This window comes from Myotis lucifugus, unplaced genomic scaffold, assembly GCF_000147115.1.
Source record: "Myotis lucifugus unplaced genomic scaffold, Myoluc2.0 scaffold_18, whole genome shotgun sequence".
Taxonomy (NCBI): Eukaryota; Metazoa; Chordata; class Mammalia; order Chiroptera; family Vespertilionidae; genus Myotis; species Myotis lucifugus.
The window spans coordinates 10279328-10293429 of record NW_005871066.1 but is presented as its reverse complement, the minus strand read 5'-3'; the positions used below and the strand labels follow the sequence as shown (position 1 = coordinate 10293429).

General features: G+C 38.6%; 1 protein-coding gene across 1 annotated transcript in view; it reads left to right on the top strand.

Moving 5' to 3' along the window:
* Window positions 1-7340, top strand: part of LHFPL3 (LHFPL tetraspan subfamily member 3) — a 455301-nt gene extending 447961 nt beyond the window's left edge. Inside the window, exon 3 of the mRNA XM_014452825.2 lies at window positions 7051-7340. Within this exon, the coding sequence (XP_014308311.1) occupies window positions 7051-7079 (29 nt within the window). The 3' untranslated portion in view covers window positions 7080-7340. The remainder of the gene's footprint in view (window positions 1-7050) is intronic.
* The last annotated feature ends 6762 nt before the right edge of the window (window positions 7341-14102 follow it).

The window sequence follows — 14102 nt, the reverse complement described above, 5'->3', positions numbered from 1 at the left end:
TCACATGGCTACTGAGGCACCTACTGCAGCTGTCAGGACAAATCTGTTCAGCCTTCCTGTTAATCTGGGTGCCTTGTCTTCTTGCATCCCAACTTTCCTCTCGTATGAGTGACATCCAATTGCTAAATTTGGAATGGTCCCTGAATTGGCATTGTCTTGTATGGACCAAGAGCGATCCCCCTGAATCGTGGTTAAAGTCATCAAAGCCAGGTTGGAGGTTGGGAAACCTGTCTAAGAACCAGTCATCTGTTCCGTATCTGTGGAGGAATGTCCTATTACTGTGAACAAGCAACGGACAAAAAAGCAATGGTGTGTGCTCTGGGGAAGCATCGTTCAGCCCTCCTACCTGTGACAGCCACCAAAGGCAACAATGGTGAAGAGGAGAGAGATGGTGTAGACAAGCTGATGGGAAACACCTTTTGGGGACTTTGCTCACAGTGACTTAGCCCTGCCCTGCTCTGCCTTGATTCTAGGATCCATTGAATCACCTTGAACACAAGTTAATCCAAATCTAAGAAGAAGAAATTGGAAGTTATTGTTTTTCATTGTTATGGCTTCTTTCAGTCCTTATGAAACTGTTCATCTTTTGCAATTTTTTGCTTGTCAGTCTCACTTTTCAGTGTTTATTCGTTCAACTAAAGTGTATGGTGTGATGTATTAAGGAATGCATTGAGTATCTATGCAGGTGGCAAAAGGTATGCTTAGAAATACCCACAGGGATATCCCTTTGGTGTGCTCAGTCTTCAGACTATCTCCTAATCACAATCGCAGAGATACAAACACAAATCCATGAAGATGTTGACGATTGTAGAATATTTAATTTCATTTTCTTTCCAAGGCACTTAATTTTTCAAAATGATGATAGCACATTTCTTCTAATTATTAAACTAATGCATACTCATTTCACTGGGAAAGAAGAGGGGGAAAAAATCAATCAATCAAGTAATACAGAAAGTGACATTCTAAATCTGTTATTCAGAGTTCAATTGCATATTATGAGGTAGATCCATCCATGTTTTTTCTATGTACATATGAATATATTTCATTTTTAACAATGGGATCACACTCTACATGCTATTTAATAACCTGCTTTTTTCATTTACTATGTCATGGATGCCACTCATTTTATACAGATCCACATTCATTTTAAGTGGCTATATGAAATTTCTTTATTCAATTTCTTAATTGAGGCATTAAGGTTGCTATTATCATCATCACAGAGAAACCTTAAAATCCCAGCAAATAAGTTTATGGGGAACTAGGACCACAGCTGATTTCTAAGCTTTCCAGAAATGTCCTTACTGGGTTCATGATTTGACTGATGTATGACCACATCCATAAAACAACAATCTTCCCCCAGGGTTAAGTCTGTTGGCACCTTACCTTCTTTTTCCAGCCAAAGGCTTTTCTCAAATGAAATTGTATTTCCAGCACTTGGATGTCATCCTTGGTGCCTACAAAACCCTGGAGAGTTATTTGAAGTGTGTATTCCAAATAAGCAATAAGAAAAAAATTAACAAGTGGTGGAGAGATGTGAAGAAATCTGAACCCTTGTGCACTGTTAGTGTTAGTATAAAAATGGTGCAATAGAAAACATTATGGACATTTTCCTCAAAAAAATTAAAAGTGAAACTACTATATGATCCAGCAATTCCACTTCTGGATATCTATCCCAAAGAATGAAAGCAGGGTCTCAAAGAGATATTTGCACACCTATGTTCATAACAGCACTACTCACAACAGCTAAGAGGTAGAAGCAACCCAAGTGTCCATTGATAGATGACTGGATAAATATAATGTTATAGCCGAACCGGTTTGGCTCAGTGGATAGAGCGTCGGCCTGCGGACTGAAGGGTCCCAGGTTCGACTCCGGTCAAGGGCATGTACCTGGGTTGAGGACACATCCCCCAGTGGGGGATGTGCAGGAGGCAGCTGATCAATGTTTCTCTCTCGTCGATGTTTCTGACTCTCTATCTCTCTCCCTTCCTCTCTGTAAAAAATCAATAAAATATATTTAAAAAAATATAATGTTATAGCCATTCAATGGAATATTATTCAGTCTGAAAAGAAAAGAATCTTGTTACATGCTACATGAATGAACTTTGAGTATGTTATCTGCTAAGTGAAATATGCCAGTCACAAAAAGACACTGTATGATTCCACATATAGGAGCTATCTAAAGTCATCAAATTCATAGAAAGAGAAAGCAAAATGGGGGATACTAAGGGATGAGGGAGGGGGGAAGGAGGAGTGTTGTTTAGTGGCTGTAGAGTTTCACACTTGCAAGATGGAAAAGTTCTAGAGATCGGTTCCACAACAATGTACATATATTTACCACTACTGAACTGAACACTTAAAAATGGTGAAGATCAGCTTAGCCAACGTTGCTCAGTGGTTGAGCCCCCTAAACAACAAATCAAACAGAAAGAGCATCGACCTATGAACCAAGAGGTCTCGGTTCAATTCCAGGTCAGGGCACATGCCTGGGTTGCGGGCTCAATCCCCAATGGTGGCATGCAGGAGGCAGCCGATCAATGACTCTCTCTCATCATTGATGTTTCTGTCTCTCCATCTCCCTTCCTCTCTGAAATCAATACAAGTGTATATTTTTTAAAATGGTTAAGATAATAAATCTTACTTTATGTGATTTTTACCACAATAAAAAATAAACTGCCTATACGCTTAGCACCCAGGTAGGGAACATAGACCCTACTTGTCAATGGGAAGAATGGAAAAGAATCATTCAGCCATCTTTAACCTGTCACGCCCACTGCAGGACACATCCGGATGTAGATGGTGGGATATTATTTCCAAGGCACTGTATTCAATCTCCCAGATATAAAGGGTGTCAGAAGGCCCTGTGAGAGGTGGGTGCATTCTGAAACAAGAGAATAGGATAAAATGACTAAGCCTATACAGCCAATGAGGGGGAAAAATGGCCTGGAATTCTTCCTATACTCATTTTTTAATTTTTTTTTCAATTACAGTTTACATTCAGAATTTTTTTGTATTGGTTTCAGGTGTACAGCATAGACAATCATATACTTCACAAAGTGTTGCCCTCAATATTGCCAGTACCCACCTGACACCATACATAGTTAATACAATATTATTGACCATATTTTCTATGCTGTACCTGTGGCTATTTTGTGCATACTAACATGTACTTCTCAATTTCTTCACCTTTTTCGCCCAGTCTCCCAATCCCTCTCCCCAATGGCAACTATCAGTCTGTTCTCTGTATCTATGAGTCTGTTTCTGTTTTGTTTGTTCATTTATATTATTCTTTAGATTACACAGATAAGTGAAATCATGTGGTATTTGTCTTTCTCTGGCTTATTTATTTTACTTCCACAACAAAGATCTTGTAAGCCATTCTGCTAAAAGTCTGATATTCCCACCAAATACTTTTTCCACTGAGACCATACCTGCCTCCCAGCTATCATGACCTTGGAGACTCCAGGCCCTAACTGAATAGGTCAGATAGAAACAACCAGCAGAAGCTGACCCAGGAGACCTTTCAGAGTCTGCGAACACATAGAAAATTCAACAACAAACCATTTACATAGTCAAGACAAGGTGGCCATTATAAATGCTGCTCTCATGCACAGTGGTTCAAATGACAGCTTCAAAGGGATTTGCAAAGATCCCCATGGAATTGGAACATAGGCAAGTCAGAGCCCATGACGTGTTACAAGGACAAACCTGATTGAACAAAGATCTAAAGCATCACCAAATGACTTTTTATCCCGTCCTGCTCTGTACAAACATGGAAGAATATGACATCTTTTAAATTGCCTCCCCTGAACGATGCAATATCCATGGTGCATGGGAAATGTTAAGCTAAATTTGGGGGGGGGGGCGGGGGCAGGGGAGCAGAATGTTTTACAAAGCGAAGATCACAGTGTAACCACACTAATGCTCCCACTAGATTCTCAAACTGCCTTTGTGTCTCGTAGTCATTAGACTGGAGGAGTAATGGCAACATCTGCAGAGGAAAACCCTGCCTTTTGTCCTCTTTCACCTACTGGTTTCACTTGAAGGGCTAATCTTTTCCAAGCCTTCAGCGGTTCTCAACCTGTGGGTCGCGACCCCTTTGGCGGTCGAACGACCCTTTCACAGGGGTCGCCTAAGACCATCCTGCATATCAGATATTTACATTACGATTCATAACCGTAGCAACATTACAGTTATGAAGTAACAACGAAAATAATTTTATGGTTGGGTCACAACATGAGGAACTGTATTTAAAGGGCCAGAAGGTTGAGAACCACTGCTTCAGGTGGAGAATTCCCCATTGTGCCTGCCATTTAAGTAATTGTAGCGGCATTCTAATTTTACTCCCCACAGCAAAGTGTTTTCCTGAGATTGTGTGGGGAGTGTTTGTGTTCTGATCACTGCTGGAACAAATATGTTGGTTATTTTTAGCCAGCCTTGGTCTGCAGAATTCTCACATACCTTGGAGCTCCTATTGCATAGTGGTGTCATGCACTAGGAAACAAAAAAACCACAGTGGTAGCAGTGTCTAAGTAACTCAAACTCAACCAAACATTCCTAGGAGACTTTATGATGAGCAGCCTGTGTGCACCAGCAGGACTGGGACCAGGATGAGGCCAATGAGGTACCGAGACAAAGTGTTCCCCCTGATATTTCTAAGAAGGCACTCACCCTACATTTGCACAACCCCGACAGTGAGCACCTTCTTAAACCTTGTACCCTGGAGCCTCACTGACCTCACCCAATCCAGGCCTGCTTCACTGACTTCACTCTCTTATTTTTCCGTTCACTCCTCAACTTCCTGCCCAAGACTGACATGATGTGTGGGCAGTATAGTCCCAATGTTAACAATGGGACAATGAAGAGAGCTTTAAGAAGGAAGGGTTGCCCTAGCTGGTTTGGCCTGCGGACTAAAGGGTCCCAGGTTTAATTCCGGTCAAGGTTACATGCCCCAGGAGTGTGCAGGAGGCAGCCTATCAATAATTCTCTCTCATTGTTGATGTTTCTCTCTCTCCCTCTTCCTTCCTGTCTGAAATCAATAAAAATATTAAAAAGAAAAGAAGAAGAAGGAAAGGTTGAGGATATCCAGTCAAGATGGCAGTGTAGGTAAACTCGGTACTTGCATCCTCCCACAACCACATCAAAATTACAACTCAACTACAGAACAACAATCACTCAGAAATCTAGCTGAATAGAAGCCCTACAACTAGGATTTAAAGAAGAAACTGCATTGAGACTGGTAGTGTTATCAGTGGGGAGCCCTCTTTGTCCTCACCTGTTGCTGGTGGAAGTGGTCTTCTTTTTTTATTATTGATTAAGTTATTATATATGTGTCCTTATCCCCACATTACCCCCCATCCCCCCACTCATGCCCTTACCCCCCTGTTGTCTGTGTCCATTGGTTAGGCCAGCGGTTCTCAACCTGTGGGTCACGACCCCTTTGGGGGTCGAACGACCCTTTCACAGGGGTCGCCTAAGACCATCGGAAAACACATATATAATTACATATTGTTTTTGTGATTAATCACTATGCTTTAATTATGTTCAATTTGTAACAATGAAAATACATCCTGCATATCAAATATTTACGTTACGATTCATAACAGTAGCAAAATTACAGTTATGAAGTAGCAACGAAAATAATTTTATGGTTGGGGGTCACCACAACATGAGGAACTGTATTAAAGGGCAGCGGCATTAGGAAGATTGAGAACCACTGGGTTAGGCCTATATGCTTGCATATAAGTCCTTTGGTTGATCTCTCCCCCTTACCCCCACCCTCCCCTACCTTCCCTCTAAGGTTTGATGGTCTGATCGATGCTTCTCTGTCTCTGGATCTGTTTTTGTTTATCAGTTTATGTTGTTCATTATATTCCATAAATGAGTGAGATCATGTGATAGGAAGTGATCTTCTTGCAATGTCACAAGAAAAGGGATTTTCTGAGAATCACATGGGGAGAAGGAGGTATTATAGAAAACTTTATTTCTTTGGAATCAAACCCTGAGTTTCCAAGGTCCATTTCCCTTTGTCCCAGTTGGTTGGAATATCATCCCCAATGCCAAAAGGTGGTAGGTTCAATTCCGGTCAGAGCACAAACCCAGGATGAGGGTTCAATCCCAGTCGGGGCACTTATGGGAAGCAACTGATCAATGTTTCTATCTATCTATCTATCTATCTATCTATCTATCTATCTATCTTTCTATCATCTATCTCTCTGTTCCTCCCTCTCTAAAATAAAATTTAAAAATATACCCTCATCTGAGGATTAAAAATTTTTAAATTGAAAGAATGTAAAAGAACAAAAAATAGAACTTTATATGCAAAGATACGCATTATTGACAATAATTTTTTTAAAAATGAAACTACCTACATATCTGACAATGGTGAAATAGTGAGAATGGAAGATTGATCGTGCAATGAAAAGAAATGAGAATGGAATGGAATATTATGCAGCCATTAAAAAATTGACGCTGATGATGCAGAGAGTGGAAATGTAGAAAATTGTTTTAAATATAATGTTAACAGTGTCACCTATACCATGATTCCAACTATATAAAATAAGTGCACACTTAGATAAGGAATGGAAGTAAAATCGTTGGTATCTCAATGTGATTGGATTATGAATGATTTATCTTTATAATCATTTCTTTCCTCAATGTTATAATGTTGATTGTATGATAAATAAATGAAACTTGGAGGAAAAAGGAAAACACTCAAATGAGACATTTTTTTATGTCAGGCAATAAATAAATAAATAAATCGGTGATGCTTGGGATCATTTCCCATTCTTCCTTGCTCCTTCAAAGCAGCCTGTAATCTTCACGCAGATGTAGGGAATACACATGTCTGGGCTATGGGAGGAAGAGGGAAGTGCTTGCTAGAACACTATGCTGTTTGTTTAATGAACAGAAACCTCTTCAGTCTTCTTTGATGACAAATGCACTTGAACCATTTGTTAGTGTGGTTTTTCTGTGATAAATATGCACAAAAATCTTGCTCAAAAATGACGCTCTTTTTCTTTTCTCTTTCTCTTCCCCACCACCCACCTGCAGTTCTGCTAAGCCAATATTCTCTAGAATGAGCACAAGCTAAACAAATCGAATAACAGCTTTTGTACATCAACATCAAGAAAGAAGACACTTGGGAGAGATTGGATATGGAGATGGATATGAACAAGAGTGAAACACCCACTTTGTCAAATCAGATCAGAGATGGTAGTGATTTTCTAAAAGGAGATGTGATTATGGATTAAACACCAGCTCATAGGAAACTATCATTGTATAAGATCAGATAACATTCACCAGAAATTACATTCATAAGAAATCATATTCAGGAAATATTTCAAGAAAGAGGAATATAAACATGCTAGAATTAACATGTTAAATATATATGTACTGAGGTTTGTAAACTGTCCTTTTTTAATCAAACTGAAAACAAAAAGCTTTAATCTTTTAACATTATATTTAAAAAGGCAGTCAATCCTAAAGTATTTCTATCTCAGTAGCCAAGAGACTAATCAAGCATCATTTATTGAGGAAGCATCTTAGAAAATGCCTCTGAATATCTTCATAGGGGCCATGACCTTTGGCTCCCCCATCTCTGCTGTTCATTTATTCCACTGTGTAATTAGGAACAATCACTCAGTTAAGAGATGTAATGCTTCAGAGTTTTTACCGAGTCTGTGTTCAGTTTAATGTCTGTACGAGTTATTACTGAGAAAGTGTTTCTGACGTATACTATGACTCCATCCAGCTGTATATTACAGGAAGTACATCCACATCACAGGTTCCCGAGAAACATAGTAAATTTCCCACCTTTCAGGAAACAGCATCAAGGAACTCTGAAAAATGTAGAAAGCTCATTTTCACCTTCGATGCTCACATATAATATAGAGGCTGCTATCAGATAAATACTTTTTCTAATTCTTCCTAGTATATCCATAAGAATTTAACATACTTTCTAAATAGGCATATGAAATATCTCCTCCTTTTTTTTCCTATTTCTTTCCCACACATGTCATGAGAAATCCATCTCCTTTCTTTCCCTTACTGACACACTCATTTTTGTTTTAAAAACAAACAAATCATTCCATTAAACCTATTTCTAAATGATAGTAAGTGGTACTAAATAAATAAATAATAATTTAATAGCCTTAGAAATAAATGAATATATACTTATACAGATCAAAGAAACTGGGTAGGAGTAAATTGCCTTTTTGTTTACTAACGTTGGTTTCAAAAATACTCAATTTTTTCAGTTGGTTGGCATCTGAAGATAGTTACAACTGATCAGTTGTCTTCAACAATCTTTTGCTCCCAGGTTTCCCCCACCAGCACCCTCACCATGTAGCCTGCCAAGTGCAACAACAGAAAAATATTTAATAATGAAGTAGTCAATTGCTTGAGAATGATCACAAGCTAAAATGTACATGCAGGGATAATCAGTGTAAGCCAAACCATATTCTGTACCTGAGCAGAAAACATGCCTTCATCTTTAGACTCAAAATTAAGATAAAATTGGCATATGTCACTGGAGCAGCGATGGAGGATGATACAAGAAGTGATACAAATCACAATTGATTTCTCTTCTCTCTATTAGGGCCACACCCGTATTTTTGACAAATATTTCTGGCAGTAGCCATCTTTTCACCATAAACAAGATTATGTTTCAAATGGCTAAGAGTATGTTACAAGTATGCTCCAATCAGTGAAACCCAATTCACAAAGATATGGATTTTCTAAAGAGCTAAATTTAGGGAATACTTTTTATCTGTAAAGTAGCCATTCTGGGAGTTACTTTTGTTTTAACTATTAGCTCTCCAAATGCATTCAAAACACCCTACTTAATAAACTTAATTACACACAACTTTTCAAGAATTCATCTTTTATTTAAAGGGAAGTACCTCTCTATCTGCAATAAAGTAAAAGGTATTGGCTCTCTCTAACCCATGTAAATTACAGATTCCATTGGGAGTTTCTCATCACTAATAGTGGTGTTTACAAAATTGAAAAAGTGTTTTCTATCCACATGCAAATGTTTTTTTAAACTTTTTTTCCATAAAGCCTAAGTGTAATTTAGCATACATACCACAGTGCTCTGAAAATCAGTCATTGATGATGTACCATTTGTACATAGGTAATACACGTGTAAATCACTAAATGTTACGTATAAGAAGTATGTTTTTATCTTTTTTTAAAAAATAAAGTGACTCCCTTTCTCATTCTGTTCCATTGTATTGCGTCCAAAAGTTGTGTGTAATTTTTTAAGGTCCAGGAAATGTAAAGAAATTTGTTGGAATACCTGAATTTCTGTAAAAAAAAATAAAAATAAGATTTTGTTATTTTAAAGATTGCTTGGCTGCATGGCACACATTCAGTGCATTCAGTGTCTGTCTTTGTCCAGTAATCCAGGGGCAGGTGATGATTTTTTTACTGAATTTGTCATTTATTTCTTTTTTTCTTTTTCTGTTTCAATTACAATATTATATTTGTTTCAGGTGTACAATCCCCTGATTAGACATTTATATAACTTACAAAGTGATCACCCACAGGTGATGAATTGACTGAAATAGGTATCTTCAAACAGTCTTGTTATCAGATTCCATAATATGTGCTACCAACAGACATTTATTAGATATAAAGGACCCTTAGAAGACATGATTAGCATCTCCAAAGCCTCTTCTAACCAAATATAGACAGACATACCTCAAGCTAAATCTTCATATACTCATTGGAATAAAATTGGTAAGTAAAAAGTCAGGCTATCCAAGTAAAGCTTGACCTGAAATATTGAATTAATTGCTCGATCTTTACTTTGCACATTGAAAGCAGTCACCTGTTCCTCCTTTGTCAACAGTTCATCCTGAGTATGTGTTGTTGGGTGGGTTCCAATGCCAGATCTTTCATTTACTATATGACTCTGAATAACTCTAAATCTCAGTGTCCTTGTCTATAAAATGCACATAAATAATAATACCTGGCCCCATAGTGGTGTTTTGAGGATATAAATTATAGTGGTGGTGTTGTGCTTGACAGGTAGGAGATATTCAATGACTGTTAATTCCTTCCCCTCCTACCATATGCAAGGCATTGAAGCCAGAAAAGAAGAAGGGGGGAAAAAGACATAAAACACAGCCTCTGCTCTCAAAATGCTGACGATAATTAGAGTGGCATTTATGATCAGGGATTAAAAATTTAAATGCCTATGGGGCCAGGTTGGTAAATAACAACAAAGCGAAGCAGGCTGGGTTGGGGACATAATAGGAAGTAGCGGGCACTAGAGAACCTAGGTCCTGTCTAAAGAGACTAAGTAATCCATGTTCAGTTCTAGTCACTCAACAAACAAGTATTGAGTCCCTACTGTGTGCCAGGGACTGTTCTAAACCCTGAGAAGACAGTGGTAAACCAGATAAGCAAGGTCCCTTGAACCTAAACAAGGTCTTGGGTTCTAGTAGGAAAAGAGACCATGAACAGGAAAGCGTCAGCTAATACGCACTAGGTACCTTGGACAGAATTAAAATGGTGATAATGGAAAAAATGGGAAGGCTAATCAAGGAAAGCTGCTATGAAAAGGTGGCACTTAAATGAGCATGAGAAGGATGAGCCAGCCAGGTGAAGAAGCGGGGAAGAACATGCCACACACGAGCACCAGTGTAAAGGCTCTAACGCAGGAAAAAGATCAGCACACTTGAGGAGCAGCCAGACACAGAGGCAGGTGATGTGAACAAGCTCTGCGCTTTGGAGGCCAAGATGGTTGGTACATTTTTTAAGTGTGAGAAAAGGCCATTTGAGAGCCTTAAGAGAAGAGCCATGCAAATTATTTTACATTTTTAAAAGATTACTCTTGGCTTCTGCTTGTAGCAGTATGAACTAGGTATTCTAAAAAGCCTTCCTTATACAATACTACTAGGTCTTGGATAATTACAGTGAGCTTGTTTTTTTAATACACGGCTTAGCTTGCAGCAAAATCAGAGAAATCCCAATGGGTGTAAAAAAGAAAAAGAAGAGTAAACTGGAAACTGAGTGTAAAGTGTAAGCAAATGCAAACACTGGGAGTGCCTGAAGGCATTTCCATATAGAGTAGGGAATGGGAAGCAGCCTTGGGCCATTGGAACTGGATGAGCTAAATTTGAGAATCCCACCCTAAACCTGGACACTTGAAGAGAGCCATAACCTCAGACAAGGGTGACCCAGGAAAAATATTCATGCTAGCAACAAAAGAAGTGTATCAAGAATTCTTATCTCCACACTGGCTCTGGATGGAGGGGGGAAAAATAAAGAAAAAGAGGAATAGTCAATCCTGAAATTTTTAACCCATGGATTTGGTTCCCTAAAGTCTAGAATTTAATCTTACATGCTCCATAGATATTACATATTTTTTTAGAAAATTAAAGAGCTTGCTAGAGCCCAGTAGTTGGCAGCACAAACACACATCTTGTCAGGAGGAAGCAACATAGATCTCGCCAAATAAGGTCAACAAAGTCTGGGCCTCTTCTGTTTCTGAACATCTTATGAGCAGAAACACTGACTGCCTCTACTCTCGGCTGTTTTCAAGACTCTTTAGGCAGCAAACAGCCTGGGAAAGGAGAAACACGCTCTCCCTCCAGAGCAAAGAGTAGGTTTGTTCATTGTTCTGTAATAAAGATAATGTGTCCCTCTCAGGCAAAGATCAGACTGGCTCATTGTTCATTATAAAAGATTCAGGGTCCCTTAGCTCAGTGTTCCTCTCCTATAATGCAACCCAGTGCAATGCAGGTGCCAGGCAGCCCTCTTCTCGTAGGTCTCTGAGAATGTGACAAGAGAACCAACAGCAGCTTGCTGCTCGCTGTGCTGGCTGGGGGTCTTGTGTTCTGCCAGCATCCATAGACTGGCAGGCTAGCTTCTTAGTTTGCAAGTAGGATAAATTCTCAGACTCTTCACAGTTCTTCACAGTTATCTACTTGGGGAAAAAAAGAAAATTAAATATCTACCTCACATTGTACACAAAAACCTACTCCAAATGAATTAAAGACGTAACTGTGAAAGGCAGAATTTTAAATTTTAAAAGAAAATATAGATAATCTCAGAAAAGGAAAGGACTTATTGAGCAAAACAATATCATAAAGGAAATAATTGATCAATTCAACTAGATTCAAATAAAAAATTTATGTTCATCAAAATATTCTATAAAACAAAAACTAAAAGCCACAAATTGGGAGAAGGTATATGCTAAATATATTACTGGTAAAGGATAACAATACAAAATAATATAATAAACTCTTAAAAATCAATTTCTTAAGAGCCAAAAAAAGGAAAAAATGACCAAAAGTTATGTACAGAATTTACCAGAAAAGGAAACACAAATGGCAAACATGAAAAGATACTCAACTTCATTAGTAATCAAAAAATGTCAGTTAATTGCACAATGATAATATTACCCATTATACTAGTATGAATATAAGTCTAAAAATATTAAGCATTGGTATGGTTGTGCAGAAATGGAATTTCTTAATACTATCGGTAAGAATAAAAATTAGTATGATCTCTTTGAAAAACAATTTGGCATTATCTTGTAAAATTGAACATTAGCATACACTAAATTCATCAATTCTATTCCTAAGGATATAGGCTGGAGAAACTCTTGCAAAACACATGCATGAAAATGGAAAACACAAATATCAACAGAGAACAGATAAATAAATAATAGATTATGCACAATTTATTTTTAGTTAATTTAATACTACTATAAGCATGAAAATGAATAAACCTAATTTACAAACACCAACATAAATGATTATGTTATATATATATAGCGTTGGGGGAGGGGGAGAGTTGCAGCAGATTCACTATTGCTTCATTTGTAAATGGAGAGTTGCAGCAGATTCACTATTGCTTCATTTGTAAATCTCAAAAGCAAGCAAAACTAAACTATCTAATGTTTAGTGATAAATACCTATGTGGTAATACTATAAAGATAGAAGCACTTGTATGCATGCATATAAGCCAAACCAATGGACATGGACAACAGGGGGATGAGAGCATGGGGGGGGGGGGGGATGGGGATTTAATGGAGGGATGAGGACACATTTGTAATACCTTAACTAATAAAGAATTTTTTAAAAAAAGCAAAAGGTATGAATTGGGGTGGTGAACACACAATACAATACACAGATGGTGTATTATAGAATTGTACACCTGAAACATATATAATCTTATTAACCAATGTAACCCCAATAAATTTAACTTTTCAAAAAGATAGGAGGAAAGGAATTATAAAAACAAATCTCAAGATTGTGGGTACTTCTAGGGAGTGGGGAGAGATTGTAACAAGGAAAAGTATACAGGCAACTTCAATAGTTCCAGATCTTTGTTGAGTGGAGGGTTCATAGGCTCATTTGTTTCATGCTTCCTAAATATTACATATATATATATACATACATACTAGAGGCCCGGTGCACAAAATTTGTGCACTGGGGGGGGGTCCCTCAGCCCAGCCTGCGACCTCTTGCAGTCCTAGGGCCCCCGCGATTGATCGTCCGTAGAGGGAGGCCCCGCCCACCCACTGCAGCCCGCTGGTCGGTGGCCTGGGCCTTCTCTTTGGGGCGATCATGGAGCCCCCCGATTGATCGCCCCGCTGGCCAGTGGCCTGGGCCTCCCTCTGTGGGGTGATTGTGGGGCCATGGTGGGGGCACCTGCCTTGGCTGGCCTGGCACCAGTGGGTGTCACAGTGTGGTCGTCTGGATGGTTGTTCCACTATTCAGCCATTCAGTCAATTTGCATATTACTCTTTTATTATTATAGATATATATAAAATTGTCTAATGAAATAAGATAAAATTAACTTGCTATTTTAAAAGAAAATGGACAATTATGAGAAAAGCAGGGAGATTGGGGGATGGCTACTGTAGTAGTCAAGGTGAGAGAAGATGGTGGCTTAAACTAGAATAGTCAGAGTGGAGATGGAAAGAGGTGAGTAAATGTGGGAGACTGTTGACATGGCTGGTGTGGCATACTCTCAAAAAGTCACTAAATATCATGTCAGAACAGGCTACAGGACAGGAGAGTGAGCACAGGAACCCTTGGGAAGGCTGGAATGGATAGAAAGCTGGGTAAGATCCACTTAAAATG